This window comes from Microcebus murinus, chromosome 16, assembly GCF_040939455.1.
Source record: "Microcebus murinus isolate Inina chromosome 16, M.murinus_Inina_mat1.0, whole genome shotgun sequence".
Taxonomy (NCBI): Eukaryota; Metazoa; Chordata; class Mammalia; order Primates; family Cheirogaleidae; genus Microcebus; species Microcebus murinus.
In genome coordinates this window covers 1057933-1085276 of record NC_134119.1, presented here as the reverse complement: position 1 = coordinate 1085276, position 27344 = coordinate 1057933, and the positions used below count along the sequence as shown (strand labels likewise).

At 54.7% G+C, this 27344-nt stretch overlaps 2 protein-coding genes across 4 annotated transcripts in view; one reads left to right on the top strand and one right to left on the bottom strand.

Annotated features, from left to right (window-relative positions):
• Positions 1–12043, top strand: part of COL9A3 (collagen type IX alpha 3 chain) — a 12730-nt gene extending 687 nt beyond the window's left edge. The window contains exons 4-24 of the mRNA XM_075993343.1: positions 78–273; positions 400–453; positions 785–838; positions 1370–1538; positions 1648–1768; positions 1812–2160; positions 2259–2312; positions 2398–2451; positions 2932–2976; positions 3048–3101; positions 3172–3225; positions 3600–3653; positions 3773–3844; positions 5372–5407; positions 6069–6113; positions 7765–7797; positions 7955–8101; positions 8240–8294; positions 8521–8703; positions 10713–10790; positions 11232–12043. Of these exons, the coding sequence (XP_075849458.1) occupies positions 78–273; positions 400–453; positions 785–838; positions 1370–1538; positions 1648–1768; positions 1812–2160; positions 2259–2312; positions 2398–2451; positions 2932–2976; positions 3048–3101; positions 3172–3225; positions 3600–3653; positions 3773–3844; positions 5372–5407; positions 6069–6113; positions 7765–7797; positions 7955–8101; positions 8240–8294; positions 8521–8703; positions 10713–10790; positions 11232–11422 (2098 nt within the window). The 3' untranslated portion in view covers positions 11423–12043. The remainder of the gene's footprint in view (positions 1–77; positions 274–399; positions 454–784; positions 839–1369; positions 1539–1647; positions 1769–1811; positions 2161–2258; positions 2313–2397; positions 2452–2931; positions 2977–3047; positions 3102–3171; positions 3226–3599; positions 3654–3772; positions 3845–5371; positions 5408–6068; positions 6114–7764; positions 7798–7954; positions 8102–8239; positions 8295–8520; positions 8704–10712; positions 10791–11231) is intronic.
• Positions 11984–27344, bottom strand: TCFL5 (transcription factor like 5). Of its 3 annotated transcripts, none has more exons than XM_076010813.1 (6): positions 26729–27342; positions 25643–25829; positions 25190–25352; positions 23510–23753; positions 21741–21882; positions 11984–12733 (listed from the first exon to the last, which is right to left on the bottom strand). In XM_076010813.1, the coding sequence occupies exons 1-6, from the start codon at positions 27286–27288 to the stop codon at positions 12611–12613; spliced, it is 1419 nt and encodes a 472-aa protein (XP_075866928.1). In that variant the 5' UTR covers positions 27289–27342; the 3' UTR covers positions 11984–12610. The 3 variants fall into 3 exon arrangements, with proteins under 3 accessions (XP_075866928.1, XP_075866927.1, XP_075866929.1); XM_076010812.1 differs by having other exon boundaries at positions 23510–23756; positions 26729–27341; XM_076010814.1 differs by lacking the exon at positions 11984–12733 and adding an exon at positions 20578–21702 and having other exon boundaries at positions 23510–23756; positions 26729–27344.

The following is a 27344-nucleotide window of genomic DNA, read 5'->3' as shown; positions in this document are numbered from 1 at the left end:
TGGGGCCCTGGGGGGCTGTGAGCCAGACTGATCAGCTGCAGGGTGGGGGCCTGGGCTCGTCCCCACGTCCACCCCAGGGGCGCCCCGGGAGTGTGGCTCCTCAGCAGCCGCGCCCCGGGCTCTGCCGCTGGCTGTGTGGGCCTCAGGCCTCCCTGGCAGAGCTTGGCCCGGAGTCCCCGCACCCCCACACTCGGTTCCCAGCCGGGATTTGCGAGGCCGAGGCAACTTAGCCCAAGGAGACTGGGGCAGGGGACGAGGTTTGGGGACCACTGGGTACGGATTAGGGGCCTGCAGGGTCCTAGAGGGGGGCGCTCTCAGGCCTCTCCCGACGGGGATGGGTTCTGGGGGTGCCAGCCAGGCTGCAGACGAGGCAACCCAGACACCCCCTTTCCTCCACAGGGCCCTATCGGGTTCCGAGGACCCCCCGGGATCCCGGGAACTCCCGGGAAGGCAGTAAGTGTGTCGGGCGGGGGTGGGGAGCCCTGCGGCCCGGCCTCTGCCTCGCTCCCTGTGCCCCACCTGCCGGGCCCAGCCGAGCCCTGCACACACCTGGGGGGCTGGGGGCACTGGCCAGGGGACCGCGTTTACCATCCTTTGCGGGAGACTCACCTCCCTCCTGGTTCTGGACATGAAGTAGGGTGTCGTTATTGCCCTCTGACCTCTGTGACTCTCAGTAGCATCCGTCCAGCCATGTCCAGCCACTGTGACCCCGCCTGGCCTTGGTCTGGCTCTCCAGCCTTCTCCACGTTGTTAACTCTTCCCTCCCCGCACCCCTCGTTTCCAGGGTGACAGAGGCGAGAGAGGCCCCGAGGGTTTCCGCGGCCCCAAGGGCGACCTCGTAAGTGAGAGAGAACTCGGTCCTGGGGGTCCCTCTGCAGAAGGACCTGCTCCTATTCCCGCCTGGTGTTGGGGGGACCCCACGGGGCACCCGTGTGGGGGAGTGGGTGGGGGGCTCGAGCCTGGCCCTGGAGGCCCCAGCACTCTCCCTGCCCCCTGGGAGCCCTGGCCCCTCCTCAAGGCTCCAGCAGGGCCCAAGGACAGAGCCCTGGCTGGACTCCTGCAGCCCTGGGCAGAGTGGGCTTCACCTGTGCCAAGGTTGCCCAGGTGTGAAACGGGAATGAGAAAATTGCTCTCGGGTTAAGCCGGTGAACTCGGGCAAGCCCAGACAGCGAAGGTCCCTGGACTGGAGTGACGGCCCCCGGTGGTGTTGGCCTGTGGCAGCCTCCTCACCTGCCTGGCCCTCCCCAGACTGACCCAAAGATAGTTCTCCCCACGCACGACAGGCCCCTCAAGGAGGTTCGTTCCCCGGCCAGAGCGCAGCTGGTCTGGGGAGGGAGCCCTCAGGGTCCGTCCCTTGTGTGTCCTTTAGGGCAGACCTGGTCCCAAGGGAGCCCCCGGCCTGGCCGGGCCGGTCGGAGAGCCGGTGAGTCCCGGGCTGCGGCCTGTGTGTGTGGCCGCGCGTGTGGCCGTCCTTGTCTGTGACTGCTTCCCCGGATTGTCCTTCCACGCCCCGGCTGTGCCCAGCGCCTCACGGGCACGTGGCCACACTCAGCAGGGACGCCCTCAGGCTGCTGCCCTGCCATTGCCATGTCAACCTCGGAGTAGTGGTTGGCGGCCCCTGTGGCCCCGCATTTCCGTGGCCGCCAGGACCCTGCGGAGCAGAGGCTCGGCCGGGCTCCCCTGCGCCCGGGGCCTGTGGGAGGGAGGCCCAGCAGCTGGCACGGGGCGCAGATGTGGCATTCGGGTCGGGGCACCTGTCGTCCATGCTGTGCGCCCAGACCCAGTGCCCCCCGCCGTCTCTGGCCCTACAGGGGTGTCCCTCTCTCAAGGGAGGCCCGGGGCGGGAGTTGGCGGAGGACAGGTGCGGGGACAGACCCCCTGATGCCTCAGCTGGTCGAGAGTGTGGCCCAGACAGCGGGGCCCAAGTCCGGCTCCCCAGCCCATCCCCACCTGTGCAGCAGGCCACGGCCACCCTTCCATGGTGGCCGGGAGGTGTCTGAGCAGCTGTGGGCTGGTCAGCAACGCATCCATGTCCGCCCCAGCCCTGTCCTCTCCCGCCCCCTCACCTGCGTGGCTCTGGGGCAGCACAGGCTGCCATGCGGCCTCCCAGGTGAAACCACAGACAACCCCCGGGTTCGGGGGGCAGACCCAGCTCTGGGGGTGGGGAAGGGGCTGCCCCAGGGGACGGGGCTACAGTGGAAGGGGCAGGGGCGGCTCCCTGCCCCCGGCCTCCCACGTCACATGTCCCTTGTCTCCAGGGCATGCCGGGCAAGGACGGCCGGGACGGAGTGCCAGGACTGGAGGGCGAGAAGGTTGGCGCAGGCTGTGGGGGTGGAGGGGAGCTCGGCCTCCCAAGGCCTCGGCACCCGCTCCCTCTCACCCCTGCCGTCCTTGCAGGGCGAGGCTGGCCGAAATGGGGGTCCGGGAGAGAAGGGTCCCAACGGGCTGCCGGTGAGTGCCCGGGCGGGCAGGGCTGGCTCCGGGTCCCGCTGCTCTGCGCTGGGCCGTGCTGGGCTGGTCACCATGGGGTCCCTTCCTGCAGTGGCTCTGGGGACGGCCGGTCGGGGCCCACACAGGCCGTGGTGCCTGGCAAGTGCCCCGTGGTGTCTGCATGTGGGACATGTATGCGTGTGGGTGGGATGTGTGTGCGTGTGCATGGGACGTGTATGCGTGTGCGTGTGTCCATCCCAGATGTGGGGGTCACCCCGTGGGCCCTGGGGGGCTCCTGCAGGGGCTCCCCGCCCGAGGCCAGGGAGGCTGTAGAAGTCCCCCAGGGTCTGCAGGCCTAGAAACTGGCCCGGCCCTGGGAGCGCTGTCCCGTGGGGCCTCTGTCTCTGGCCCCACAGTCTGTCCCATGCGGCTCTCAGCCACCACTGTCCGCGTGCACACGCGTGTGGACTCAGCGGCGCTGACCGAGCTCTGTCCCGGCAGGGGCTCCCTGGACAAGCGGGCTCCAAAGGCGAGAAGGGAGAACTGGTACGTGGCTGCTTCCCCGGGGAGGGAGGCCGGCGACCTGGCCTGGGCACTCACCGCCGCCTTCCCCGCAGGGCAGAGCCGGGGAGCTGGGCGAGGCCGGCCGCTCGGGAGAGCCAGGCGTCCCTGTGAGTATCCGCTCCCGCCGCCCCGCCCCCTGCGCAGGACCCTGCTCTCATGCTGCTTCTCCTCCCACAGGGGGACGTCGGCGTGCCGGGGGAGCGCGGCGAGGCTGGCCACAGGGGCTCCTCGGTGAGTGGGGGGCGCGTGGCCCGAGCCCCTGGCAGGTGGCGCCGGGGTTGAGCAGCTGGGGTGCCGTCTTGGGCGCCATGATGGGCAGGACCCCGAGGATGCTGGACACGCGGGCCAGGCCTGAGCTGTCTCGTCCTCGGGACCTTTGCCCGAAGGCCCAGCCTCAGACCGAGGCACCCACCTGTAGCCACAGGCCCGGGTGGGCGGTGGGCATCGGCGCCTGGCGGGGGTGTACCTGGGCCCGAGACCCCTGAACTGACCCCCGCTTGGCCAGGGGCTGGGACCAGCTGCGGGGCCAGCCCAGCTCTGTGGGCCCCACAGCCCCCTCCCCTGGGCCTGCCCGGCCCCCACGCACGCCTCCTTCTGTCTTTCAGGGGGCCCTTGGCCCGCAAGGCCCTCCCGGGGCCCCCGGCGTCCGAGGCTTCCAGGTGGGTAAGATGGGGTGTGGGTGTGGCCTGGAGCTGTGACCGGCACAGCAGGCCGAAGCAGGAGCCCACGTGGGCCACGCTGCAGCGGAGGGCGTGGCTGAGCTGGACCTTCCCCACAGGGCCGGAAGGGCAGCATGGGAGACCCCGGCCTTCCAGGCCCCCAGGGCCTCCGCGGCGAAGTGGGCGACAGGGTAAGTGGCCCTGCCTGCAGGACACGCCCCAGCCCCTGACAGCACAGTCCACAGCTCCTCAAGGTGTCCCAGCCGGGGGCCTCTCCCCTGCACCTGCACAGCTCCAATGGGGGGGCAGGGCCACGGCAGACCGCGGCGCCCTTTGGTCCCCCCCATCCTTCCACGTGGCCTTCCTTGTGGGCAAGGGGGGTCCAGGAGCCTCAGCCACTCTGCTCCGTCCCCATGCGTGCGGGGAGGACAGCACACAGTCGGTGCCTAATAATCAGAACAAGGGGCAGGCAGTGGCGCTGGGAGCCAAGCCGGCTCCCACCTGCGGGTGTCAGCCGAGGTGTCATTTGGCGGGGTGACGTTGCTGTACGATTAAGTTTGAGCTCCAGCGGTCCGAACCATTGTGACCGTCTCCACTGCCGGCTTCTCAAGACCCTTTCCTGTTGGTCTAACGACAGCCCGTGACGCGGACTTGGGGATCAGGGCACAGGCGCCTGAGTGACTGGCCCAGCTGGGGGCCAAAGCCCCGGGTCCCCTGGGAGGAGGCTGAGGTCTGGTCTGGGCCGCGGCCCTGGCCCCAGCCTCGTCCCACCAGGCCCTGCCTGTGTGGCCGCACGCTGGGCGTGGGCAGGGACGGCGCCCTTGCCGAGGTGTGCACACTGCCCCAGGAGGGCTCTAGGGCTCAGCCACAGACGCCCCTGCCTCTGGGACATCTGGGCTGGAGAAGCCGCCACCCCCCGTGGGGACAGAGGGACAGGGAGCTCTTTCTTAGCCTCTGGACAGGAAATTCCAGAAGCCCGGACGTGCCAGCAACCCCAGGGCCTCCAGGAGATGGCGGCTGGCGCTGGCCCAGGTGGGGCAGGCCTGGTTGCTGAGATTCCCTTTAACTTCCTGAGAGCGCGCTGCTATGCGAGCAAATGGACTTTTTAAAAGATTTTTCTACTTTTTGTAGAGACAGGGTCTCACTGTGTTGCCCAGGCGGGCCTGGAACTCCTGGCTCCTGCGATCCTCCCACTCGGACTCCGAGTAGCTGGGACCACAGGCCATGCCGCCCCACCCAGCCGCCGGGGACGTTCTTTTAGGGAGACCCAGCAGTCCCAGGACCTGCCCTTAATCTCACAGCCGGATGGGAAGGTGGTGGGAGCTTTCGGGGCTCGGACTCAGGAACCCCCTGCGACGGGCTTATCCTAGGACCGTGTGTGTGAAGACGCCCGCACACGCTCAGCGGGGTTACAGCGATGCCCAGCTTGAAAGGACCTCAGTGGCCCCGAGCAGCAGGGAGGCCGGGCCCTGGACAGAGAGCTGGCGCTGTGGGGAGAGGCCCGAGACTCGCGGGCACACGCAGGGCAGAGCCGGGTGCTGCCTGTGACCTGTGACCGTGCGCCTGGCCATGAGGCTGTGTCGGGAGTCACAGCCGCTCACTTGTGCCCACTCCTGCGGATGCATGGAAGAGTTTGCCGTCCCTGGGCTCACCACGCAATGCGGGTCCCTTCGGGGGAGTCTGCGATTCCTCTGATCAGAGCCTTCTCTCCACCCCAGGGCCCTGGAGGCGCTGCAGGACCCAAGGGAGACCAGGTGAGGTCACAGCTGGGTTCATTTCTCTCCTGTCTTTCTCATTTGCTGTCCCCGGCCCTTGTAGCACAGTGACAGGCGCTCTGGGCACCAGCCTCCAGCTCGGGGTGCAGGCGGCTGCCGGCCAGACGGTGGCCACGTGGCTCTGTCCCGGGAGGCTTGGACGGGGACCTCCCTCCCCCCCCCACCCGGGGGAGTGTGTTTCCTGCTGACCTTGTGGGAAACTGACTTTGACAAGGAGGACGGGGTCTGGGCTCTCCGTCTTGCAGAAGCAGATTAGAAGCCCACTTCTCCCTATGCGGCACTTCTCTCTGCAGAGGAGCTCAGTGCGGGTGGGGCTGTGGGGAGGCCGCCCTGCCCTCCCAGCCACCTGCTCTGGCCTCCAGGCAGCCCTGGGCCGCCCGTGCTGGTCGAGCACCTGCAGCCCTCCCCCCACGCCAGGCTCCGGGGGCACAGAAGCCTCGCTGTGTGAACAAGCGCCTTCTGCTTTGTGGTCTCCACCCGGGATGGGGCCTGAGGGGAGGGTCCTCAGGGGCTGGGCCCGGACTTGGCCTCAGTCCCAGGGGACGAGTGTGAAGCAGCCCGGCTGGAGAGCAGGTGGCCTCAGGCGGGACGTCCCTGGACGCGCTGAGCGGTCCTCTTGCCCTCGGGTGGTCGCTTGCAGGGCATCGCGGGTGCCGACGGTCTTCCCGGGGATAAAGGCGAGACGGTGAGTGTCATTAAGTTGCCCTTCCTGTGACTAACAACCGAGGATTAACTGGTCAGCAGGGTGGGAACCATCCCAAGGACAAGGTCAACATCTGTGGACCCTGGGGCAGGAACAGTCCCTCGGGGGAGTGGGGGGCTGGACGTGGGGGGCTGGGGCGTGGCCACTGACCTCCCCCAGCAGGGGGGGCCTGGAAATCCTGACATGGGAGCAGCTGGCGGCCTGGGGTGGGCCTGGGGCGACTCTGGTCAGCGCAGGGCTCTCTGCACCCCCTCGCCTGGTAACTGCGTGCAAAAGTCGCTGTGGCCCTTCAGCAGGAATTAGTCACAGCCGAGTTTTAACCGAAGAAAGCTCTGCTTCCCCAGAGCTAAAACTCAGGTTAGGTATGAAACAAAGCCCGCGGTGGAGTCAACTGACTCACGTTTCTCCTGGAGGGAATGGAAGTGGGGGCCTTGTGGGGTTAGAGGGAAAGATCTTCCTGGCTTGCCCGTGGCCCACGGCCCATGGACTTGCCAGGCTTGCCCGTGGCCTGTGGTCCGTGGCTGTGTCTTTTAATTCTTGGATTAATTTTTCCTTTGTGTCTGGGCAAAACCCCGGTAGCCTAGTGTGAACTTTTTAAGCCTCTAGCCAAAGTAATCTCAGCTGTGCGTCTTATTCATTTCGGCGGATTCTCAGCCAGCCTGGACACTCGGACCCTGGACCCGAGCAGCCACCAAAGGCAGCCTGGGGCCGCTGCACTGACGGGGGGGGGGGTGGCACCTGGGAGGGGGACAGGCGAGCAGGCGAGCCCCCCTCGGCTCTAAGCCCTGGCACAGGGGGCCGAGCGTGGGACCCTCCCTCTGCCCTCCCCAGCCCCGGACGGGGCAGTCGCCGGCCAGCGTGAGCAGAGCGCGGTGTCAGGGCCCCGCCGGCCCTCCGCCTGCCCGCTAGCTGGGCGGGACCGGTCTCGGTCTGTGTTCTGCTCCGGTGACAGCATTGCGGGCGGTAATCTACAAGGAAAGAGATGTACCTGGCTTGTGTCCAGAGGCTGGGAAGTCCAAGACCGAGGGGCCGCGCCATCCCACAGCGAAGCAGCCAGAGAGACGCGGGGGGAGGGGAAGGGACTGGGCTTGTCCCTCCTTCAGGAGAGCCACTCTGGTGACAACGGCGTCGGCCATCCGCCCACTCACACGGGGCCCTCGAGCCCGTCACCTCCTAAAGGTCCCACCTCTGAACGCATGCGTGCGCTCGGGGAGACGGCCAGACCCCAGCGGGCTGCGTCCCTGTGCACAGGCCCGGGCGGGTCGGTCACAGCTGGGGACACCCCGGGGACGGGCCCAGTTTAGGGTGGAGACGTCCAGCTTGGCGTTACTCACCGCAGCAAAAGAGACAAAGTGAGTGCGTGTAAGAGATGACACTGCGCAGCTGCGGTCGGCAGAGTCACCCTCGGGGCAGGTCGGTTTTCAGGAAGCTTTAGTGGGTGCGCGTGGTCTCAGCAGCGTAGAGAACGTATGCAATGCAGGGAAGAACAGAGGAAGGAAGGGCTGCTGGCAGTCAGTGGCAGGTCTGTGGGCGATTTCATCCTCGCCCAACACGTGCGGGATCGTGCTCTCGGGGCTGCTCCCCGCCCGCCAGCTCACAGCGCACTCGGGTGTCACGCTCCCTTTCCTTGCAGGGTCCCAGCGGCCCCGTGGGATCGAAAGGAGAGGTGAGAGGCTGGCAGGTGCCCTCTGGCTGGGCTGCCGGCCGGCAGGATGTCTCCCAGACGTGGGGGCGCAGCTGGGCGGGACCGGGGAGGGACCTGGGGTCCGGCTGCGCGCCAGGCTCCCGCTGACTCCCCCCACCCCCGGCCCGTTTCTCTGCAGTCCGGCAGTCGAGGGGAGCTGGGCCCCAAAGGCATCCAGGGTCCCAACGGCACCAGCGGGGTCCAGGGCGTCCCAGGCCCCCCCGGGCCCCTGGGCTTCCAGGGGGTGCAGGGTGTCCCTGGCATCACGGGGAAACCCGGCGTGCCGGTAGGTCACTTCCCTCCTCGGGTGGGCGCTGGGCTTGGGTCACGCCTTTCCTCGAGGGTCCCAGGGGCCCTGGAGTGTGATGGTGGCTGCGGGAAGCCACCACACGCGTGGACCCGAGGGCCTGTGGGTGCGTTTCAGGGGAAGGAAGCCAGCGAGCAGCGCGTCAGGGAGCTGTGCGGCGGCATGATCAGCGGTGAGTCACCCGGCTGCAGCACGGGGACACACGGCCGTGCCCTCGGTGCCGGCAGTCCTGGCTGGGCACGGCGTGGGTCGCGTGCCCCAGAGCAGGGAAAACCACTTTCAGCCAATCAGAAGGAAATGTCCCGATGCAAGGCGGCGCTGTGCAGTCTATGCTCTGCATAGAAATACCTGCGGGCGTCCTCCCTGAAGTAACGGCTCGCACCCTTGTTTCCCCAAAGAGCAAATCGCACAGTTGGCGGCGCACCTGAGGAAGCCGTTAGCACCGGGGGCCATCGGCCGGCCTGGCCCAGCTGGTCCCCCCGGCCCGCCGGGCCCCCCGGGCTCCATTGGCCACCCTGGCGCGCGAGGACCCCCGGGATACCGCGGCCCCACCGGGGAGCTGGGCGACCCCGGGCCCAGAGGTGAGTAGTCTCGCCCACACGGTCACCGGCTGTGACAATGCCACGGCGGGGGTGGGGGGGGCTGTCACTAGAGGCTGCTTCCGGCATTCTCTGGCTCCAAGTGCTTTCACGGCCGAGCGAAGTTGATCCCTCATTAATCTCACAAGGAGAACCAAATGTGATATTTTTCTCAAATACCATCGAACCACCTCTGGTGGGGAGGGATCGACAAAGAGCTTGAGGACTGGCCGGGCGTGGTGGCTCACACCTGTAATAATCCTAGCACTCGGGGAGGCCGAGGCAGGAGGATCGCTCAAGGTCAGGAGTTAGAGACCAGCCTGAGAGAGAGCGAGACCCCCCACCCCCGTCTCTACTAAAAATAGAAAGAAATTAATTGGCCTACTAAAAATATATAGGAAAAATTAGCCTAGGAGTTTGAGGTTGCTGTGAGCTAGGCTGATAAAAGGTACAATCTGACTGGGTATACAGTGTCTCATGCCCGTAAGTCACCACTCTGGGAGGCCAAGGCAGGATGATCGCTTAAGGCCTGGAGTTTAAAACCAGCCAGGGGGACATAGCAAGACCCTACATCTAAAAAAAAAATCAGCTGGGCATGGTGGCTTATGCCCTTAGTGCTAGAATCTGGGATGGGGAACCTGCATCCTTGGGGCCACATGTGGCCTTCTGGATCCTTGAGTGCGACCTTTTGACTGAATCCAAATTTTACAGAATAAATTCTAGATACTCAGGAGGCTGAGGCTGATCACTTGAGCCTAGGAACGTGAGGTTGCAGTGAGCTATGATCTTACCACTGCACTCCAGCCTGGGCAACAGAGCGAGACCTCATCTCAAAAAAACACCTCCCAAAACCCAAAATCAAGGCCGGGCAAGGCAGCTCACACCTGTAATCCTAGCACTTTGGGAGGCCTAGGCAGGAGGATCACTTGAGCCCAGGAGTTCAAGGCTGCAGCAAGCTATGCTGTCATCACTGCACTTCAGCCTGGGTGACAGAATGAGACTCACTCTAAATAAGTAACTAAATTTAATACCTTTAAATAACTCATGGGTCAAAAATGACATTGAGGCCGGGCGCTGTGGCTCACGCCTGTAATCCTAGCTCTTGGGAGGCCGAGGCGGGCGGATTGCTCAAGGTCAGGAGTTCAAAACCAGCCTGAGCAAGAGCGAGACCCCGTCTCTACTATAAACAGAAAGAAATTAATTGGCCAACTGATATATATATATATAAAAAAATTAGCCGGGCATGGTGGCGCATGCCTGTAGTCCCAGCTACTCGGGAGGCTGAGGCAGAAGGATCACTCGAGCCCAGGAGTTTGAGGTTGCTGTGAGCTAGGCTGACGCCATGGCACTCACTCTAGCCTGGACAACAAAGTGAGACTCTGTCTCAAAAAAAAAAAAAAAAAAAAATGACATTGAAAATATGAACACACAATAAATACTTAACTGCTTAATAGCCACAAATATTTTGCACAAAACTAAAACCCCGTCCACAGTGGCAGCAGAGGTCAGGGAAGTGGTGGCCACGCCAGCTAGTTACAGCCGTGTGCCGCTTACCAGCGGGGGGGTGCATTCTGAGAAATGCGCCATCAGGCCCTTGCGTCACGCGGGCAGGTCACAGCTGCCCCGCACAGACCGGGAGGTGGAGCCTGCTGCTCAGAGCCGTGGCCCCGGGCAGCACAGTGAGAGTCCGTCACCGCGCCGCGTGCTGCAGGCAGCGGGGCCCGGCGGTGTGTGTGTGTCCAGACATGTCTGAACACAGACAAGGCACCGTGAAAATACGGTGTTGCGATGTCAGGGGCCTGCGTCACCTATGCGGCCCATCGTCACCCACACGTCACCAAGGGCGCGTGACCCTGTCTAGGTGGGTTCGTCTCGGAGGTGTCTTTTCCGGGTGGTCCCGCTTCCACGAAAGCCGGTGGAAAGCGGCAGCCTGTTTGTCAGGAAGGCGGATCGAGCGCCGCCGTTAGGGCAGGTATTCTAACCACGTGTCTGTGTCCAACCCCTCCTGACAGGGAGCCAGGGTGACAGAGGGGACAAGGGCGCGGCCGGCGCAGGGCTGGACGGGCCAGACGGAGACCAGGGGCTGCCAGGTGGGAGTCATCTCTGTGTCGCTGTGCCCAGGGGACAGCAGCCTCCGGCTGTGCCATGACCACACCATCCTGGGCTTTGTCACCCTCCCCTGGCAGCCGACTCCCCCTTCGCTCGCACGTACTCCTTCCTGCAGCTCCCGAGCCCCCACAGCCTCCCACCCGCCACCCGCCCGCCCCTCTCCTGCCCACCCATCCCGTCCTTGCACGGCACCCAGGAAACCTCCCGACAGCGGTGCTGTGCCCTGAGGGCAGCATCTGCCCTAGCGGCACCCACGTCGGCCCCCCCCAGTTTGCACCCGTCTCTCCATCTCTCCTCCCCTCGCCCCCCCAGGGCTAAGAAGTAAGTCCTAGAAAGGAGGAGTTGAGGCGCTCAGTGAGTCTGAAGTGCCACTGCTCTTCAGTCCTCACTGCGCCTGAGCTTGCCCTTCCCATCTGTCTCAGGACCGCAAGGCGTGCCCGGCGTCAGCAAAGACGGCCAGGACGGCGCTCACGGCGAGCCCGGGCCACCCGGCGACCCGGGGCTGCCCGGCGCTGTCGGTGCTCAGGGGACTCCGGGGATCTGTGACACCTCGGCCTGCCAAGGCGCCGTGTTGGCAGGGGGCAGGGAGAAATCAGGTCCTAGAAGCTCATAAAATAGAACTTAAGGAAGAGAAGCAGCAACAACTGAAGCAACAGCATCTGGTCTCGTCCAGGGAGCCCCGGCCTGACCCGCACCCTGGGCGGTGGCCGGCGGGATGCTCTGGCCTCAGAGCATGGATGGAGCCGTGGTCCAGGTGTCTGTCTCACGGCTCCTGACAGCCGGCCGCTCATCTGTGACGTCATACCTCAAACACAGGCCTGGTGATAAATTTGTAAACCCAACATTTGAGAGGACGTAGGGTGTATATAAAAAAAGTTTTGTACAATTCCATGAGATGAAAAATATTCAACTTGTTTACGTAGCATTTGTGTAAAGACATAATCCCAATAAAATGATATATTAAATCTTCAGATTAATGACTGGCTATGGTGTAACAAACAATAAAGAATCTAATGTACGGTATGCCTTCTATACAGAGGTCTAGTCTGATTTACCTACTTTTTGTGTACAAACTTACATCTCTGATTAAAGGTATTTATTGAAGGTGACTTTGTATTGTACTAACTTCTACTGATATTATGTTGTAATAAATAAAGCCACTCATTTGAAAAACCCAGTTCCAAACACCACAGTTTATTACACATAAAGTAATGACTCAGTATGAAAATGTGGGCATTTATGAAATCTACTGAGACAGTATTTCATTTATGGTCAGAAGTAGCTTTAAAGGAAGTCTCCGGAAAATTTTTAGCAAAAAGGTTTAAAATAGTGCTGCGTTTTGCAACACAGCACCCTGAGACTGGAAATCATTACAAGGGGGGTGATAGAACAAATACAATAAAATTTCCAAACTGTTTCTAGTGAAGAGCAATTTAACTTGTTCCAATTGCTAAAGGGGCATATTTAAAATGAAAATAAATAAAAAGCAATGTACTTTTTAAGACTAAAGAAATTACAAAGGATGTTAATTTTTTAAGTTATCATGTTAAGAAAACATGATGGAATCAGACAGATAATTGAAAAATTACTAATTATCAAGATGTCTTTATCCCCAAATGGTCTAAGAGGACATTAATGGATAAGTATTTTGTTCTAGACAAATATTTTTACAAAATGTGCTCTCAAAGTCCCTACTGGAGTCCCGTCAACTCGAGCCAAGTCCCTCTCGAGTCAGACCGTCAGGGCGGAGCTGCGGGTTGCAGAAGCACGCGTGAATCACGGAGGATTCCTGTCCGGCTGATCACTTGATCTCCATCGCGGGGCTGCTCTGTAGGCTCCCCTGTGCCGGGCAGGTCACCAAGGAGTCTGGTCTGGTCAGCTTTAGCCTTCTGCCAGTTTTACCGCAAAATACACTCTCAAATTCCTAAAGTCAAGAAGTGGTCGTTAACGCACTGATTCACAGACGTGAAAACTGCTATGTTCATCAAAAGCAGGAAAGGCTGGGATTAAGAGCTGGGTCAACCACTTCGAAATACATAGTCTTAAGGGGTCATTCGCAAACTCATGTCACAGCTTGTAAGGGCATATATGTGATAAACACAGGGATTCCAATATTTTTCTCAAATAGCAGTGACACCATACATGTATTTTTATTTAGTTTTTCCAACAAATTCTCAAAATGGCTGGCCACATTATAAAAGGAGCCATGCATTTTTCTTTTTTTTACTGTGGTAAAATATACATTGACATGAGTTTACCATTTTAACCACCTTTACCTGTGCAGGTCAGGGGCACCCACGCCCGCCCCTCCGGCTCCTGTGCTTGGTTCCGCCCACAGCATCGTGCCGGTCTTGCCCCATTACTCGTTTTTGTTTTTTTTTTGAGACAGAGTCTCCTTCTGCTGCCCAAAGCTCCTACTTTTCAGAAGGTCTCAATGACAAGGTCTGGGTCAGGCTCACAAAAGGAGGATGGGTCGCCGTTACAGGAAACCCTCACCCCCACCACAGACACGCAAAATGCAGAACGTAGAAAACTCTACAGGACAAATGATTCCTTTTTCAATAAATAAATGGCAAGGAAAAAAGAAACTATTATAGATCGGTAAGAGAGTAAAAGATATTTAAGAGCTATCCGCCAAATGCAGTGTTTGAATCCTGATTCTAATAAACTGACTGTAAAAAAAGACATTTGTGAGCCAATGGGCAGTTTCAGAACAGGGATAGATATGAAGGACTGATTGATTCAGGGAAAATGATGATATTGTGTTATAACATATGTGGTTATCTTTTTAAACAGCCCTTTTTGGAGATATATATATGAATGAGATGTCTGGAATTGCTTTAAAATAATCCAGTGCGGGTGGGAGGGTGGGCAGTGTGGGTGAAATAAAATTATGCCTGAAACTGAGTTATGGGGACACGGAGTTCATCATTCTCTCCGTTTTTTGCACGTTTGGAAATTTCCACAAGCTTTTTTTTTAAAAAAAAAAAATAGCATTCTACACAATTAAGTCTAGATTTATATTTTTTTATTGTGATAAAATATATTTAACAAAGTTTGCCATTTAAACATTAAAGCATCTGTAAGTGTACATTTTAGCACAGCAAGTGCATTTGCAGTGCTGTGCAACCATCGTCACTTTTTCCAAAACATTTTCATCTCTGTCCCCATCAAACACAGGGTCCTCACTACCCTCCCCCTACCCCTGGCACCCACCATCTCCTTTGTCCCCACGGATCTGACTCTTTGTGACGGGATTATTTTCCTTTGCGTAATGTCCTCAGAGGTTCCGTGTTGCAGCAGGTGTCAGAATGTCTTTCCTTTCCATGGCCAAGTGGATTCTGCTGTTTACATGTCTGTTCTTTATCCACTCACCTGCCAACGGACACCTGGGCTGCTCCTGCCTTTTAGCCACTGCTGCCAATACTCACGAGCAAACGTCAGCTTGGGTCCCTGTTTTCAGTACTTTTGGGTTTATCCAGGAAGTGAATTGCTGCTTAGACGGTAATTGTGTTTAACTTTTTGAGGCACCAGCACGCAGTCTTCCACGAGGCCGCGTGCTCGTACATTCCCACCAGCAACACGCAGGGTTCCAATTCCTCCACATTTTGCCAACGCTATTTTCTTTTTCTTTCCCTAAATAATAGTCATCCTAAGGGGTGTGAAATGATATTGTGGTTTTCATTTTTATTTCCCTAATAAAATATTTTATTTCCCAGTGCATCTTTTCATGTGATCATTGGCCATTTGTGTATCTTCTCTGCAGCAATGTCTATTCAAGTCCTTTGTCCATTTTTAAATTGTGTTGTCTTTTTATTGTTGAGTTTTAGTAAGTTTATATTTAATTCAAGTCCAGGAGAAGTATAAGCACTCTACTGCCACTGACTTAACTTCCGAATCCTCTGGAGTGGCTGTGACATTACACCTGCCCACACTTTAAGTGACATTCTGACCAAAGCAATCTACCATTTCCAACTACTAGCTACACTCAGAAGCTATATCTGCATGTAAATATACTCTAATTTTCTTTCCAAACTTTAAAAGGTTTTAGGATACAATTTAAGATGAACCACATTTTGATAAATTTCCTATATCCTGACAGCTAACGCATAAATATAAAACATTTGCCTGTATTTGTCAAGGTAGATTTACTGTTTAGAATAACTAAGTAAGAGTCAGAGGCCGGGCGTGGTGGCTCATGCCTGTAATCCTAGCACTCTGGGAGGCCCAGGCGGGCGGATGGCTCAAGGTCAGGAGTTTGAGACCAGCGTGAGCAAGAGTGAGATGCCCATCTCTACTAAAAATAGAAATAAATTAATTGGCCAACTAAAGATATATAGAAAAAATTAGCAGGGCATAGTGGCGCATGCCTGTAGTCCCAGCTACTCAGGAGGCAGAGGCAGAAGGATTGTTTGAGCCCAGGAGTTTGAGGTTGCTGTGAGCTAAGCTGACGCCACGGCACTCTAGCCCGAGCAACAGAGCGAGACTCTGTCTCAAAAAAAAAAAAAAAAAAAAAAAAAAGTCAGGAAGAACAAAATAATCATTTCTCACACATAAAGTATTTTGAAAGATTTCCTAAACTATTTTCACACATGTTGAGGCCAGTGCCAGGTGTCCATCTTTCCCTGGAACAGTTGGGCAGAAGTAGGGTGACGGTGTGGTCCTACCTAGACGCTTGCAGGACTCCTGGAACCAGTTTCCTGGGAGTTCGGGGCAGATGTGAAAGGCACTAGATCTCTTTAGTCTTCCTCAACTGTGCCAAGGCCAAAGGTAAGCTATTACTACATCTCTCAATTAGCGCCTATTTTCAACAAAGCATATATGAAACAGTTGAGTTTTAACAGAATTTCTACAACTTATCAAAACATCCTGAGATGACATCTGGCCAAAGTAGATATTTACATTAGACTTATAAATATGAAAGACAGACCAATGCCAAAAACTATACTTCTTAGCTGGGCACCGTGACTCACACCCACAATCCTGGCACTGTGAGAGGCTGGAGCAGGAGGATCTCTTGAGGCCAGAAGTTCAAAGTTGCAGTGAGCTACAATGACGCCACTATGCTCTAGCCTAGGTGACAGAGTGAGACTCTATCTATATTTCTTAGTAGGAAAAAGAGAAATGGTTTTAATTATATGTCAGGAAAATATACCAGGAAGTTGTCAAGAGGAAAAAAGCTGGTGCAGTCTTTATTAGATAAGAAAGAATTACAGACAAAAGTTTAAAAGACATAAAGAGGGATTCTGCAAATTGATAAAACAAACCACTCATGGAGTCAGGGCAGGTGGGAGTTCGTAAATACTTAATGAAGCTCTGACATACACAGGGCAAATGCTGGGAGAGCCCCAAGGGCCCGAGCAAATCCACCCACAGTGGGAGGTGCCCACGCCAGCCTCTCACAGACAACCGGCCTAACAGGCAAACGGGCAGGAAAGGTTTGAATCACCAGCCATAATCTCAACTGAGCAAATGTCTACAACTCTCCAGACGGAGAACGAACATTCTTTCCAATCATCATGGAACTTTTTTTAACTGACCACATAAAAGGTCACAATGAAAAATCTGAAACTTTAAAAAATTGCTTTTTCATATAAAGCATCTTCTTATATTGATCACAATATGATAAATGAATAAAATAGAAAAAAGGCTGTTTTTAAAAAGAAACTCCTACATATACAGAAAATTAAAAATTTATTTCCAGAGAATTTATATGTTGAAGAGGCAAACAGATCAAAATTACAAGATACTTAGGCATGAGAGATGATGACAGCATTATCTCCTAACCTGGGGATACTTCCCAAAGAGCACTGACAGCCAACACGGTGGCTCACACCTGTAATACCAGCACTCTGGGAGGCCAAAGCAGGAGGATCACTTGAGCTCAGGAGTTCCAGACCAGCCTGAGCAAGAGCGAGACCCCGTCTCTACTAAAAACAGAAAAATCAGCCAGGCCTGGTGGTGTGCACCTATAGTCCCAGCTACTAGAGAGGCTGTGGTAGGAGGATCGCTTGAGCCCAGGAGTTGGAGGCCACAGTGAGCTGTGATGACACCACTGCACTATAGCCCAGGCAACAGATCAAGACTCCATCTCAAAAAAAAAAAAAAAAAAAAAGAGCACTGAGACAAATTTACTTTGAACACACTGATCAGAAACTAAGAAAGACTGAAAGTAAATGAAATAAACTTTGAAGATATCAGAAAAAATAAGACGTGAGAGAAGGAAATAACAGAAATAAGGTTTTTAAATGATAAAGATAAAAACAAATTATGATTTCAAAAAACACTACCACTGAGCCCCCCACAAAAACCCAACAGAGAAATCGACAAGCCCCACGGTGGTTCTCCAGGAAGACAGAGCACAGCCCGTCCACCAAGTGAAGAGGAATATGGGAGTTTATGAAGGCGCTCCGAACGGTTTTTTAAAAAGACACTTTATTTTCAACACGTCACAACACATTCTGGTCCATTCTGCCACGTACAAGCTGTAGGTGCCAGTTCAGCAGCTGCGGAGTACCCTTTAAAAGCAGCATGTTCAAAAAGTGAATAAAAATCCAAATTAAAAATAAGGATTCAAAGAGTTCTCCATCTTGTCTTCTTCTATATTGCTGCATCTGTGCCAATCGTATTCTTACAAATACATTTCAAAATGAGCAATAATGAAGTCAACCGGCCCCCAGATCCTTTAATTCAAGTTGCGCTCGAAGTCCACAGCTATGAATGGTGTCTGCACATCAATGCCAGCTGAAGCACAGCTGCAGCAACCTATCTTCCCAAGCACAGGACGGGTGACAATGTCCCTCCTCAATCCGGGAGGGAGGTCTTGGTTCTGGGCTGGCTGTGAGAATCACCACGTTGGCTCTGATGTCACCATGCGTGATTTCCAAGAGCACCCACCTGCCCAAGCGCTCCTCAGGCAGGTCATGGCATTCGACAGTCCCACCAAAGTCATCGCGTCGGACCCCGTGTGCTGCATGAACAATACTTCTCCTCTGGTCTGCGTCTCTTAACATGGCACGATCATAAAGTATGCAGTTAAATGATCCGTACGCTGCACCATTCACATGAGCATAAAGGTCTGTTCGTGAGTGAATCTTGGAAGGTGCCCAGCAGAACATGGGCTCCAGTCGACTCAGCTGACCAGAGGGCGCAGCTGGCAGCACTCGGGACCCTCAGGGGCCTCTGCAGGTGAAGGCTGGCCACGGGTCTCTGCAGGAAGGGGTTCCCCATTCCATGTCCCACCCACCAAGCTATGCGACCCATTTTCCCTACCCTGAGAGCCAAAGGCTGGAGAAGGTGGGTGCCTGGAGAGCGTGGGGTCTGGGCTCCAGGAGGCAACTGCCCAGCTTGGATAGATGGATGCTGGACACCAACCAGGGTGGCTCCCCAGCTCCCCCAGACACTCACTCCAGGGCCTGGGGCACCCATCACTGAGAGGTGGAGAGAAGGGAAGGCAGCCCAGCGAGGGAGCAGACAGCAGGGAAGGCAGAAGGAGTGGGACGGACGCAAACAGTGTGTCCCTGCTGCTAAGGTCAGTGGGATCAGGGGGAGCCGGAGACGAGAGGCCCAGGGGGTTTGCACGGGAGAATAATGGAAAAATCACAGCACATCTGCAGGAAAAGTGGGGGGAAGGGACAGAGCCATCCCGAAGTCAGTGACAGGGCCTGACTTCAGACACAGCATGAGAACTAGACCTCAGTGACAAGAGGGATGGCAAAGCAGGGCCCCATGCGGTGGCGGGAAGAGGGGAGAACTCGGTCATCCGCTGTTGACTGAGGGAGGGAGGGAGGGAGGCAGAGTGTGTGGCCCAGCGGCCTGGGAAGCCTGGCTGGGGTTTGCGGCCACGAACTGAGCACGGCATCTCAGGGCAATGGAGCGTCACACCAGCCACCCTGGACTGGATCCCAACAGGGAAGCAAAGCTATAAGGGACGTTAGTGGACAACACGCACAGTCTGAATGGACAGCAAGACTACTACACCGATGCTGAGTTTCCTGGTTTTGATCACTGCGTCCTGGTGAAGTGAGATGACGCACTCACTGCTAAGAGTCAACACTGACGTGCTCAGACAGAAAGCGGCGTGGGCCTGCAAGCCCCTCAAGCGGCGCAGAGCGGTGAGGGGCAGAGGGTGGGTGACTGCTGACGACTGAGCCTCGGGGCAAGCCTGGCTCTCTGTACTGCTCTTGCAATGTTTTGGTAAGTTTGAAATCACACCAAAATTTAAAATTACTATAAATAGAGTCATCTAAACCCGAAGGTGGAGAATTCTACAGGTAACTTGCCTGGTCTGGTTAAAACCCCAATGTCATGCAAGGGTTTAACTGTGCCAAAAAAAAACACCCCAATGCCACAGTAAATAAATGGGCAGGTGAAACCAATGCAGTGCATAACCCCTGGCTGGAGACTAGGATGGAAAAAATAGCTACTAAAGTCATTTTAGAACATTCTGGAAAAATCTGAACATGCCCTGGGCAACAGAGGGCGTGAGAGCCTTGTCAGCAGCCTGGTGAGCGTGGTAAGGCGTGGGGTTTGTAGAAGGCCTGTCTTTGGAGACAGGTACAGAATATTTCGAGATGAAAGTTCATGTCTGTAACTGTCCTTGAATACGTGTGTGTGTGTGAACACGTCAAATGTCAGCTGCTGATATCGGGTGATGGTGTGCAGGTACCCCCTTGCAGGTACCACCCGCGCTAACTATGCTCACTGGAAAACAAACAGTGGACCACCCACTCACTGATGACAACCCACCCTCACCCCACACCTGTCTGTCCGCCTCCTTCACACCTCCACCTGGTGCCTCCAGGAAGGCCGAACCCACCCACCCAGCTTTCCCCACCTCCCTTCTCAGCAGTCAGCCCATCCACCCAAGCCTGAATCACCCAGACACCTCTTCCATCACACCCCACTCATCTGGAACCGCCACAAACACGGAAGCCCACGCCTGTCCTTTCCAGCCACACTCTCCGCTTCCCTCTCGCCCAGGCCCACCCTGTCTCCCAGCCCAGTGTTCCCTGAGGCAGACCCCCAGGCCCTGCACCTGGGGCCTGGACCCTGAAATGCTGGGCTGGCAGGCAGGGCTGTTCCTCACACACAGGTGGGGGGAGGCACCCTGCCCTGGGGCCTGTGGCGCTGCAGCTCCCCAGTTCAGGGCCCCACTCCTTGTTGCCCTTGGGCCTCGGGAGACCAATAGACCCAAAGCAGCCCCTCCACAGGCCACTGGCTCACAGCACAGTGATTCCCACTCCGCAGCCACATTTTCCTGGGGACCGTCTCCCTCCACGCCAGCAGGGTCTCTGCCTCGTCCCGGGCACCCAGGCACCTTTGGCAGGAGACTGCTCACACCATGAAAGTGCTGCCAAGTGCAGTGTGTACTAGAATAATTTAGAGAACTTTCTAAAATCCCACGTATTGCATCTTTAAGAACCAAAGCACACATGCAAGTAAGAGGAGGAAAGTTACTAAGGAAATAATTAAGTCCACACGTGTTTAGGCTATTTACATTCTAATTGCCCCAGACTGCTCACTGACTTCAGCCTGCTTCTTTTGGGTCTAATAATTGGACACAGAAACAATCCACAAATTCAATGTAGTTAAACTTCCAGAAATATCCAGGAAACAAACATATATAACATCTATATATTTTTAATCTACTTAATCTTTGAGTATATATAGTTGACAAGTCTTTTTTCAAAAATTACAAATGCCTTCATATATGAATTATATCAATAATTTACCACTGATAGGTACACAAAGCCAAACATTAAATCATTTTTCAAAATATAAAAGCTTTATTGCATTAAAACCAACAGTCTATCTAATAATGTTAAAGAGTAACTGCATTATAAATAACCATAAAAGACCCAACTAGAATTAACTTTGACATAGTTTTGCTTTAAAATGCAATTAAATGTATAATGAGAATAAGGAACTTAAGAAATTATGCAACTCACAAGAAGTAAATGTCACGTGGACATAGAAACGGACACAGATAATTCCATTTGCAGCCCCTGGAGAGAGAAGCGCCTCTGCTCAATGCGGCCTGGCTGTGGGGGGACCTCCCACCCCCCCATCCAGACGCAGGGGCCCTTTTTAAAAAGGTTCTGTGTTTGTTGAACCCGTCTCAGCTCATTCTCCAGTCAGACTCCTGCTGGAGTCACCAGCAGTGGGTACACCACAGCCCGGACAAGGGACAAAATCAGGACCCTGTGGGCTTGTTCTGAGGTCCCCACAACAGCACAGAACCAGTCCCACGACTGACACTCTTCCTCTGAATCACCAGGGGCCGGGCTGGACTGTCACTCAAACGGGCATCTGGTTCTGGCGGAGCCGAGCTGGCGCCGGTCACTGCCTGTGACCACACACAGACAGCACCACGGCAGCGCCGGCCGTCCTGAGGACCCAGAAACCACAGGCACTGAAGCCCCCGCCCTCCATAATCACCCTGCCGTGGAACCATATCTCGTTTGCCTTCTGAATGCACTTGAAGTCCAGACTATTTATTTGACAATCATCTGCATTTTTGTTTCTTTCTATTTTTGTTTTTAGCCATTTCACAAAGTTTTCTGAAGGCAAAATCATATCCTACATGCCCTTCAGGCCGCAATAAAATACACTGTGAGAGCGGGTGCTTGTTCTGCTATCTAACAATGGACATTTCAGCCACTTATAAACTGCAATGTGATAAATAAATCTAGGCTGTGATCACTTCTTTAGGGAGTGACAAGTTATAGCGTTATGAGCAGAGCTTCGTTCGTGTTGGACTTAGTATGTGACATTAGATTCCAGTGAACAAAGCACAGTTTGACTTATCCTTCGGAAAAAATGATAAACAAGATGCTGGTTAGTAAAATTTATAAAATTCCGAAAAGCTACCTGGCCTAATTAAATACTAACCTTTTTTTTTTTTTTTTTTTTTTTTTTTAAATACTAACCTTTTTAAGAGCATCTCCATGTCTTTCCTGAATATACTTCAGGAATGCCGTGGTCCACTGGAGAGTTGTTGCCTTATCAGTCTCAGCGTTGCAGAACGGGACTAAAAGATTCAACTCATCACAACAAATGCGGATTCTGCGCCTACAGCCAAAACCCAAAGCATCATATAGAGAAGCTGAAGCCAGGTAAGCAGGTGAAGGGGAGGGTTTCACGTCTCACCAGGACAGGCACTTGGGAAGCCTGCCATCCAGGAGTGAGGGAACAAACCCTGCCAGGGCGCTCCTTGTCTATGGGGGCGACTGCTGCCCCAGCTCGCCGGGGCACCCAGATGCCCTTGTGGCCCCAAGCCCCCACACACTCCCCGATCCTGGGCCAGGTTCAGGTCTCCAGACCAGGGATGGATCCAAACCCTCTGAAATTGAAAGCAAGATTTTGTGTCTGTGCTTTTTCTGGGCAGATCATTCCTTCACTCAACAGACTGTTACCACTTGCCCTCCACCAAATACCATATGAGCAACTCACACACAGCTTTGAGATGCTCTGAGGGGCCCTGATTCAGAAAGGATCAGAGACCACCACACCATTAATATCCTGAAACCAGGTCTTTTTAGGTAATTTAAATCACAACTTGAGTCTTATTATTAGGTTACTTTTTTAACTTTCACACAGTACATTCAGTAATAGGCCAAGGCCCTAAATAAGGTGACACTGAGCAACTTATTCATCCTCATACATGCACACTCAGAATGTTAGAGACTCTGCAAGGTAAGAACAGCTGGCAGGTACTAGATGTTCTGACCTCTATGCACCAAGCCAAACATTCTTCACACATCAGCTTATTTAATCTAATCACAAGTCTATGCAGTGGAGTTAGAAGTTAGACTTTCAAACTGCCAACCTGTGGTATGACACTTTTCACATAGTAGGTGTTCAATAAATGCTTATTATATAAAAGTCAGAGTAGGTAAAATGCTGTTCATAATTCACAGTGAGTTTAGGGACGTCCTTCAGTTAGAGAGTGCATGTACAGGTGTCGTAAGAACAGTATCTAGCTAGCTTTAATACACCCCTTTAAAAAGAAAGAAATCGCCTTAGCTTAACCTTCAACTCCGAGCTTCCAAGTCAAGTATTTGGCTTGCTCCTCGCTATTTATTTCCTGAGCCTACAACAGAAACTGGTACACAGTATTTGATAAATGACTAAGTTAATTAATTATGTATTAGGGAAACATTGTGAAAACCCAACTGTAACAGAAAAAATTCAACTGCCATTTGATTCCACATAGAACAAATAAAATCTACAGACAAAACAACTTAAATACTTAAGTTTTAACCTCTTTTCCAACATTCTTAAAACAACCAAGCAAAACTTGCAAAACTCAGTGTCCTGGTACGCAGAAGAGCTAACGCCACGGCCTGACTGCTCCGCGAGGCGGGCCCTTGGCCAGCATGGGGAAGCTAAGCCAAGCTCTAGGCGCCTGGGCTCCCAGCTCCTCCCCGTGCCCTTTGCTGACGTTGCTGTGGAGCCTTTCTCTGTGACAGTCACAGACCTGAGTGTGACTATGTGCCAAGTCCTGTGCACCCTTCTGGTGAATCACTAAACTATGGGGCAGTTTTGGGGACCCCGATCTCCCAGCAAAAAGTAACGGTGCTCCTGCCTCCTTTTCCTCCCTTTGAACACAGAAACAGCTAACTACTGTTTGCCTTGTAACAAGCCTGCACATCTGAAATAACCATATCTAAGTCGACCTGACGATCACACGGATTACCTTCTATCTCGCTCCATTCGGTTATGCCTCTCCCTACGCTGAGACCTTCCTCCCTGGGGCCCGCTCTGGGCCTGCTCCCCCAGGTTCGACTGCGAGGACTCCGAGGACTGCCAAGCGCCCTGTGCGGCTGCGGAGCCTTCGCCCACATTCTGAATCTCTCCCAGGGCTCTTCGTTCTACATTTGTGTCCAACTGACGTATTCTGCTCCGATTCCTCTTATTTATTGCTTGTTTACATAGCGCTTCTTCTTTGCAAAAGAAAAAAAGTAGTATTTTAATTTTTTATTCTTACTAACTTATCCCAATTAATGCTGAATATATTTTTTGGCATTTTCAATCTAAGATATAAACATTATTGGGTTAGCAGCACAGAAACCACAAAAAGCTGTACTACTGCAGTTATTCAGAGCGAGCCGTTAGCACTAAGCTCCAAGCCTGTTACATACTACAAACTGAAAGTGAATCTATAATTAGACTAAAATATTCATTCTAAGTGTTATGCAACTACTATAACCTTGTCAAAAGTTCACCTTTTTAGTGTACAGGTGTTGTCATCTATGAATAAAGAAACCAAGTTGTTCACTTCTTCAGAAATTCAGAACGGAAAAAAAGCCAGAAGTATTTTCTCCAAAAAAGATTTTTATATTCAATTATTCTAATATGACAACTAATATTTTAATTGCAGTGCCCAAAAGAGAACAAACCTAAAGTGGCTTAAGATTAAACATGCCCCCACTTTAGAAGGATTCGTCTCACACAAGTAATAAACAGCATCATAGCTTTCATGATACATGGTTGACAACAGACCATGCTACGCTACATGCACATATGTATATATACATCAAATTTCCATCAAAGAACTTCGGACAGCTAATTAGTAGGTGTGGTGATGTCATCCCCCACACGCCACACAAAGCCAAATTCTCTATAGTAAGAGGAACTGCCTAATGCAAATTCTGGAATGGTGATAATGTTTTCAGGGGGACACAGAGGAATTCAATAGTTTTAGTGATATTTTATTCCTTAAGCTGAGTGGTCAGCCCAGGGACTATTTCAGGACTCATCTCTCTACCTTACAGATGCTAATACACACGTCCTGGGGAGGAGAAGGAGCTCGACTGACCCGGGAGAACGCCGCAGCACCCAGCCACCCCGTCTTCGCCAGCTCGTGAAAAGCTGAGGGCAAGCTATGCCGTTCTACTGAGTAACTTGAAAAACAGTTGTTTTCCAGGGATGAGGGAGTAAGGGTTCACTTTCAAAGTCAGCCCAGTCAGCCTGAGGTTGTCTCTTTATTCCCAAAACCTCCCGTCACCTCGTGGCCTCTCCCAGTCGCCTCCTTTGCCCATCCGTAGTATCCTGTTAGTCACCTCTCCTAAAGCTGAGACAGATTTCAGACGCCTGCCTCACGCGTGGAGGATAAAATAAGAAACGACTATGAAGTGCTTCTAGTAACTTCTGAACATTTATGTAAGTCTATCATTTTACTGTTAAGAAAAAGTCCTTAGACTCAACGTTTCCATGCCAAGGTTAATCATGACGTTTGAGATCCAGAAGAACATTCAGTGAGATGACTAGGAAGTAAGAGGGGTGGAGAAAAGCCCGGACACACTCCACTCAAAGGTGTTTCCTAAGCGTATAAACCACCTTTCACCTGCCCCCCAAGGCCTGTGTTATCGCTTACCTCCCACTTTAATCCAAACCTGCTCCGGCAAAGCTTTGTTCCTACTACCTAAAGTCTGTTTAGTGGATTCAATTTCTTGCTGATAACAGAAAGAAAATGCTCTAGGCAATCCAATATCCTGGTGCTTGGCAGCTTCAAGTATAGAACATGAGTTACTAGAACTCTGTAAGAAACGAAGCAACACAAATTTTCTCAATATGTGGCTTAACTTCTTTACTGCACAAATAAGACGCACTTAACAGAAGTAACATCAAAGCAATTCAATATGCAATTTGAAGAACTTTAGTTGCACTGAGGATTTTAAAATATTTTCAAACCAAACAAATACTCTCATATTTTAAAAGGTAATTAAGCTCATTAAAAGCAAAAAAAAAAATCCTCAGATCTAACAAAAATAAGTTAAAATGTATCCACCTAATTTAAAAGAGCAGTTTCACAAATCACATTCCCTACCTGCGTTTGTGAAAGATTAGAGGTTGCACTGGTAGAGCAAGCATTTGTAGTAAACAGCGGGTATGTAAATTGCAAAGCAGTAGTTGCAGCAGCAGTTTTGTTTTTCACTAACGTTGTACATTTGTTTTGTTGCTGATGAAGAGGAACATTCATCAACTCAGATGGATGTCGAATAAGGGTTACCAAACTGCAGAGACAAAAGAGAACCCAGACACACATGAGGAATGCTGCCCGAAACACCGCTAGCACCTACTCTCCCACTCCAATGGTTGCGTTGCCTTTTCTGGGCAGAAGCTCAACTCTTAGGATAGACAACCCTGTACAGCTATGGACGAGTGTTGTGGAAAAGGCCGTGCACGCTTCCTCCTCATGAGGACAGACCTCGTGTCATCTCCCTGCTCTCATCTGATACCAATCTCCCTTCTTCACCGTCCTCCAAGTCTGACTCAGGTGAGCAAGACAGAGCCAACCATGGGCGGGAGTGAGCAGAAAACCTGGGGGCCACGCTCTTCCACAGCCAGCCCTGGGAGGGCACCGGGTGGCTGGCTGCAGGTTGAAGCCTGGAAGACGTCGCCCCTCCTGGCAAAGGCCTGCCAGTGCCTGTGCAAGGCGAAGTCAGCTCTGCCCGGGTGGGGGCTCGGGTGGGGGCGGGGAGAGGCATCCCAAGACATTCCGGAGGGTAATTTGGAGACAATGGCCCCAACTTTTCATCTCCCTTTTGTGCGCGGACTCAGACGGCTCACCCCACAAAAGGTACTGCCTGGGGACACCTACTTAGTACTTGGAAGCATGCAGCACGCGCCCCTTCCCGTCAGACCCGAGACTCGGGGGGGCTGGTGAGGGTCAGGAGTCCGGTTCCTTCTGCACTGGGATCCCCTTCACCTGCACCCAGACCCGACAGGTGGCCGGGCCATCCCCTCATCTCCGCCCCGCCCCTCAGCCCCCGTCTCCGCCCTGCCCCCCAGGCCCCCAACCCCCTCAGCCCCGCCCCGCCCCCGCCCCTGGTCCCCAGCCCGGGGTCCCCGACCCCGCAGTCCCCCAGTCCCCCGCCTCCGCCCCGCCCCCAGCCCCCCGGCCCGCACCCACTTGTTGAGCGCCACGCCCGGCTCTGGGGGCTCGGGGCCGCGCGCGGCCGGCGGCTCGGCCGCCACGCTGTTGAAGCGGTCCTCCAGGCGGACGCGCACCGCCGACTTGGCCCGGGCCTCCGGGGCGCCCTCGGGCCCCGCGGCGCCCGCGCCCTCCTTGGCCGCGCCGTCCGCCCGCGCCCGCGCCCCGTCCGCGCCGCCCGGCGTCTTCTCGGCCGCGCCCGGCGCCGGCGCGCCCGCCTCGCCCAGCAGCATCATGCGCAGCTCCTGGAAGTCGATGTGGCCCAGGCAGGGCGCGTCGGCCGCCAGCGCGGGCGGGCACAGCACGGGGTACACGGGCGGCGCGGCGGGGCCGGCCAGCAGCGCGGAGCCCAGGCGCGCCTCGAGCTCGCCGTCGGCCGCGTCCATGTGCGAGTACAGGATGTGCTGCAGCTGCGTGTACTCCACCTCCGTCAGCTCCACCAGGCTCAGGTCGGCCGCGCCCGCCGCGCCCCCGCCGCCCTCGGCGCCCGGCGCCGCGCCCGCCTCAGGCGGCGGCTCCCGCGGCCCGGGGCCCGACATGCGGCCGGCGGGGACGCGGGGACGCGGGGACGCGGCGGGAGGCGGCTCCGGCCCGA

Bases quoted from the DNA above. Each gene is read 5' to 3' on its own strand.
- TCFL5 (XM_076010812.1), bottom strand. From the start codon at position 27,288: ATGTCGGGCCCCGGGCCGCGGGAGCCGCCGCCTGAGGCGGGCGCGGCG. The intron at 21,883-23,509 runs GTAATCCGTGTG...TTTTGGCTGTAG, and splicing joins CGAATGGAGCGAGATAGAAG to GCGCAGAATCCGCATTTGTT. The intron at 12,734-21,740 runs GTTAGTATTTAA...TCTTGACTTTAG, and splicing joins ATGGAGATGCTCTTAAAAAG to GAATTTGAGAGTGTATTTTG.